At 60.1% G+C, this 5,875-nt stretch overlaps 1 protein-coding gene across 1 annotated transcript; it reads left to right on the top strand.

Annotated features, from left to right (window-relative positions):
• Positions 1–6: 6 nt before the first annotated feature.
• RNF26 (ring finger protein 26) lies at positions 7–3,877 on the top strand. Its single transcript, XM_085316855.1, has one exon. The coding sequence runs from the start codon at positions 88–90 to the stop codon at positions 1,516–1,518; it is 1,431 nt and encodes a 476-aa protein (XP_085172981.1). The 5' UTR covers positions 7–87; the 3' UTR covers positions 1,519–3,877.
• Positions 3,878–5,875: the final 1,998 nt, after the last annotated feature.

The following is a 5,875-nucleotide window of genomic DNA, read 5'->3' as shown; positions in this document are numbered from 1 at the left end:
GCCGTGTCGCGTCCCGTCCCCGCGTTTGCGGCTCCCCCCCCAGCCGGGACTGGCCTCCTGCCCCCAGCGGGTTGCCCCAGCGCCGCCATGGACCTGGTGTTCCTGCTGCTCCGCGGCCTGCGGCTGGCCCTGGACCTCCTGGGCTTCGTGCTGGACGTGAACTTCTTCCTGGTGTCCTCGCTCGTGTCGGTGCTCTTGTGGCTGGTCGCTTTGGTCTACAACCTCCCCGGCACCGCCGTGGCTGGCGTGCTTGCCTGCTGGAATGGGCTGCTCCTCTGCCTGGCGTCCCTGGCTGAAGCGGCCTGCTGCCTGGTGCTCGGTGTCCTGCACAGCCTCGCCAGCCTGCTGCGCAGCTGCTGCTCCGGCCTGGAAGGACTCAAGGTGGTGGGGCACCTCCTCTCTCACCTGTCACTGCGGAGCAAGGAGTTTCTCCACCGCGGGCTCTACAACCTGCTCGGCTCTGGCCAGACCCTGGTGAGGCAGGTGTGTGAAGGCCTGGCCATCTGCATGAGCCTGCTCGCCTACTTCGTGAACAGCATCATCAACATGTGCCTCATCGGCATGCAGAACCTCTTCACCTTGGTGGTGGCCCTGTGGGATTCAATCGTCAGCCCTTTCCTGAGAGTCACCGACCTCCTGGCTGCCTTCCTCGCGCACGTCTCCAGCAGCGCCATCGCCGTGTCCATTCTGCTGTGGTCGCCCTGCCAGCTGGCCTTCGAGATTCTGGCCTCCGYCATCAAGCTCTTGATCAGTGTCTTCTTTGTGAATATCTATGGCCTGGTCTTGCTCATCCTTATCGTTGTCGTCAGCACTTTTGTCTTCAACCCTGGGTTGCTGTGGACGCTGGCAGGCCATGTGCTTGGGTACTTGAACACGCTGCCGTCCTACCACCGCCTGCAGAGGGATGTGTGGCGGCTCTATCAGGTGGCAGTCCTGTCGCTGGGCATGGTCATGACCTCCCAGGCCTGGCGCAGGTTGGTGGACTGGAGTCTCCAGGTGGCCAACTGGAGCAGAGGAGGCAGAACGATGAACCAGGAGAGCAACCAGCGAGGGGCAGCCACGCCTGCCCCGAGACCAGCAGCTGCTGGCAGGGGTGCGCTGGGAGGGGGCGGCCAGATGGCAGGTGGGGAGCACGAGGACCAGCCGGATGTTGAGCAGGTACCACATGCACGTCCGGCTCTGAGTCGAAGCGCTCTCACAGGACAGCGTCTCCAGCCACCCAGGGAAGAGCCGAGCACCTCCTGGGCAAAAGCTCCAAGGAGAGAACAGCTGAATGCGGCAGCTGGGGATGGTGAGACTGCTCCGGACAACGATCCCTGGATGCTCCTGAAGGAACAAGAGGAACGTAAGAAATGTGTCATCTGTCAAGACCAAACCAAGACAGTCCTGCTTCTGCCTTGCAGGCACCTCTGCCTGTGTCAGGAGTGCACGGAAGTCTTGCTCCAGCAGGCCATCTACCAGCGCAACTGCCCTCTGTGTCGCCAGATGATTCTGCAGACGCTCAACGTGTACTTGTGAACCCAGCAGCGGGTAGCTTGGATATTTTTTCCAGGTCAAGGACCATTCCTGTTGCTGCTTTATCCAGAAGCAGAATTGCTCTTCCCAGTGCTGCCTCGAGTTTTCCAAAGACCTGAGGGTGGTGCCGAAAGGGGAAGAGGCTGTTGAGCGTGTCTGTTAGCCACACTTGTAATATAACTAGCCTGTAACTGTTGCTAGCAAGCACAATAGCTGATCTCTGCAGCAGGCCAAAAGATTTATCTTTTTGTGTTGACATTTGCTGTTTCAGGGCCTGTTGCCTTGAGCTTACAGCAGTTTGAAATCCAAAGCAGAGCTCAGAAAGATGCTCTGGTGCCTCCTAGCCAAAGCTGATGGAAAAGCTGTGCCCTTCTGGGAATCACAGGGGCTAGTGCAAGGCAAAGGAGGGGTTTGCTACCCAGGTTTGGCCATGACCTGCCTGAAAGCTGCCYGGCAGACTCAATTCTTACTGCTCCTTCCCCCTCCCGCCAACTGAGCTCCCAGGGGAGGGAGAAGTGTGCCCCTTTTTTAAGGCTGGAGCACGCTCCAGTTTTTAGGCTTCGCTACCAAAGGGCTGAGCTTGGCTCCCAGCTGGAGAACAGCAAGATTTCTGGGGCCACAGCAGTACTTTTAGTATCCTGGCCACTGTGGCTTTGAGTTTTGATCTTCCTCTTCCCCTTGCTGGGACAGCGAGGAGCCGCAGAGAACGCGGGCTCCCTGCAGGCCGGCTGACTGCAGAGCTCAGTGTCGCAGCTACTTCCACGCGTCACCTATGCAAGAATAGCAAGCACATACCAGGTTACTCACACGTGGGGCTGGGGCTGGGGGTGGGAGTTACTCTTTCTGCAGAGACAGTGGTGCTGCTTGGAGAGGCCGGGAGGTGGCCCGCGTTCACACAGCCCTGCCCTAACCTTGGCGGCAGCAGTGCGTGTCTGAGCTAACTCTGGAGAATCCTCCCTGGATAACACAGATTCTACAGCCCAGTCTCTGGGCTTGGGCTGCCAAGGAGCTGGGTGGTTCATAACAAAGCTTGCTGTGCCCCAGGCTGGGCTGGCTAGAGTGAACAACCATTTGGGAGGAGAGGGGACACTCCAGTCCTCCTGGGAGCCCACTGAGACATTCCAGCTCCTGGTACAAGTGCTGCGCATCATGCTGTGGATCCACAGCAGTACCAGGGCCACATCTGTATTTGATTAGAGCAAGATTCCACTGCTGTTCTGTCTTACTGCCTGTCTGAAATTTGAAATGCAACTAATTTTATTTAAAAGTGTCCCCAGAAGTCAAGCCATGCCATCTGCTGCTGGCTGGGGAGAGCTAAGGCAGCTCATCCTGGCTTAGTCAACCAGCACCGTTCCAAGAAATTACTGGGCTCCAAGAGAGCCTTGCACTGAAAAGCTCTCCCTTTTCCGGCTGCTTGCCTGGGGTCAGCCACGCTCCAGAGCCAATTTCAGCTGGAGCACTTAAATTGGAAAGAGCCTCAACTCCTAGATCGCAAGCCAAGAGCCTGCAGGCGGCTGGCGTGGTTTCCTCACTGCTCCTGTTAACTAATAATTGATAAGTGATCTAAGTCCAAGTGGAGACAGCAAGAAGGCCAGGCCGTGGTGGGAGACACTTCTTCACTGCAGACTTGACCTGTGACAAGGACAAGATACGATCTTGTTCAAGAGCGGCGTTGCTCTGGGGGGGCACTGCGGGGGCTGGTTCCCCATGTGTCGCTAAGGGCAGGAGGGGCTTCCTAGGCCAACTGGGCTACTGAGGACTGACAGTGCGTTAGAAGGGCCTGTTCCCTGGGCTGTCAGCTGCTTCCATCCCACGTACTGGGGCTGCAAAGCTGCATGGCCTGGCCGTGTTGCTCAGCCCCTTGTCTTTGCCATCCCAGTCACACCACTCGTGTTAGTGTTCACCATCCCCAGCAACTTCTGCAGCTAGGGTGGCCGAGCCCCCCAGCAGCGAGCACAACCCCGCAGGCTGCCTTCCTCGGGGATCCCAACCCAGCCTGTCCTGGGCTCCCACAGGGATGCTCCCTCCAGAGGAGCTGGACAGCCGGACCCTCCCTCTGGGTGCCTTTGGAGGTGTCTGGGGGTGRGATTGCTGGCCGTGCTCCTGGCTGCAGGCAGCAATGTGTGGCTGGGGACAGCTTGTGAATGCTGAGGCACAGTGTTCCCCAGGTGCGTTTTCAGGGGAGGAAGGACACCTTCCAGGACTGCAGTTTCTCTCAAGCCCATTTCTATTATAGCAGTCACGCTTGTCTTTTTAGGGCCTGTTTGTGATTTATAAACAAAGAGAGAAAGCTTTGCCTTAAGGTTAACTCTTTGCACTATGGACTAGGTACTGGGCAGATTAAAGTCTCCTTTCCCCCAAACTGCCTGCTGCCTCATTCTTGGGGGGGAGTTTTCTCTGGGGCGATGGGGTTTCACCTCTCCAGCAGGCTCCAAGTGGCCCTGCCGTAGAGGAAGCCAGTCACTTCCTCAAAGGGGCTGGAGCTGGAGGATCGAGGCGATCCGTGAGTGAGCTCATGGGTACTTGTCTGGCAGTGCCCGTATGCCATGCCTGAAAAGCACTGCTGTGGGTAGTGCTGGGAGACAACCTGGAGCCAGGCTGCTGTGCGGGAGAGGATCTGCTGCCCCGGGGGTGAATTAGCTACTGAAGACGCTGTGTCGGGGGCTCCTCGCTGCAGCCAGGGCCACAGGGGCTCCTGCGGCCCCCAGCCATTGCCTGGCTACCCTGCAGCGAGAGGAGGTGGTCGCGGATACGCCGTGCAGCTCGCGGGCACTGGCACTGCTGGCTGCTCCTTGCGCTGAGACGGAGCTGGTGCTGCAGCCGCCTCTGAGCTTTGGAGCAGGCGGAGCAGCTGCAGCAGCTCCTGCTGGCCTGGGGGCCCTGGGCTCTGCTCCTGCCTCCCACCACGTCAAGCTGATTAGCAAGGAGCGGGGAGGCACTGGCTGCTTCCCAGAGGGGCTCGAGGGGCTCGTAGACACAGCTTCTTCCCTGTCCAGGGGCGGTCCCGCTCTCTGCCCGACCAAAGGGCTCTGTGCTGAGCGTTTCCAGAGCTGGCGATCCCTAGGGCTGAGTGCAGGAAAGCTGAGATTTCCCGGGCTGGCAGTAACGCACCTGGGGATGTGTAATCCTGGCTCACGTGTGCCAGTGGTGTCTTGATGTCCTGCTGCCTGCAACAGAGGGTATTGGGAAGCCCTGCTCCCCCYGGGGCAGGGGAAGCAGCACCCGAAGCGCTAGAAGCCGTGGAGCAGCAGGCATTGCAGGGCTCAGCCTTGTTTTGCATAAAAACCAAGGCAGGCTCAGCTGCACTGGGCTCCAGGTGAGCAGATGTATTCGCTCCAGGATAAATTATTCCCTGGCTGTGATTTGAGCTCTTGGCAGGTTGCTGTATGCTATTAGGCACCCTCTGCTTCCCCAGCATCCTTGCAAATCACTTGGAAAATGCTTCAAGACCCAGATGGCCAGGAGTTCTTGCTCCCCCTGCCCTAAACTCACCTCTTTGCCGAGTCACGTCGGGTAACTGGGTAATTTTAGCAGGATCCTCTCATATCCTGGCAGAAAACCATAGTGAAGAGAGGAGGGGCTGCTGGGAGGCTGGGAAGAGGCAGACATGTCCTGCAGGAGCCCAGCACTGCCTGGCACCGTCCAYGTGGAGGAAGCAGGGTCACCCTGGCAGCTGGCCCTTCTCGCCCTGCAGCAGCTATGGACCTTCCTCTCCTGCCTCCGGGGTGCTCGAGCCCCGCTGCAGAGCTGGGGCACCTGCCGGCTGGGAGAGGCCGCTGAGCAGCCGAGCTGCCCTGGGGCAGGAGGGACCAGCGCTGGCAGGCAGCTTCTGCGGGGGAAACGCTGCCTGCAGGGGCAGGGCGCTCCCAGCCTGCCACCCCAGCAGGGGACTGGAGGGTGCTCAGCCGAGGGCGTAGGATGGAGAGGGACYGGGGCTACTGCCCATCTCCAGGACTTGCCTGGGAACCTCACGCATGAGCCGAGTGGGCTGGTCTCAGCTTAGCGCAGCGCTGAGGCTCTTCCCCTGCTGGCCTCCTTCCGCGAGGAGGGAGTGGCGTGACGCTGCCGGGTCGCTCTGTTTCGGGAGCTCGGGGACGGCGGTGGCTGGCGGCCTGCCGCACGCGGAGCCCCAGGCGCAGGGAAGGCGCCCGGGCCGCCTTTGGCAGCAGGGYTGCAGCACCCGGCGTGTGGAGCTGCCGGCCCAGGACAATGGCCATCAGCTGCCTGACAGCAGGCAGCTGGCGGGACAGACGGACGCTGCAGACGCGCGGCAGGCTGCGGCGGGGCCCAGCAGAGCAAGCAGCTAATGATGCCGGGTTGGGGGGGGGGCCTTTGGGCTGCTCCCGGGCACCAGCTTTGC

Source organism: Rhea americana, unplaced genomic scaffold, assembly GCF_003343005.1.
Source record: "Rhea americana isolate MKP2758 unplaced genomic scaffold, rheAme1 scaffold_48, whole genome shotgun sequence".
Classification (NCBI taxonomy): domain Eukaryota; kingdom Metazoa; phylum Chordata; class Aves; order Rheiformes; family Rheidae; genus Rhea; species Rhea americana.
The sequence above is the reverse complement of the archived record's forward strand: the minus strand, read 5'-3'. Positions and strand labels throughout refer to the sequence as shown.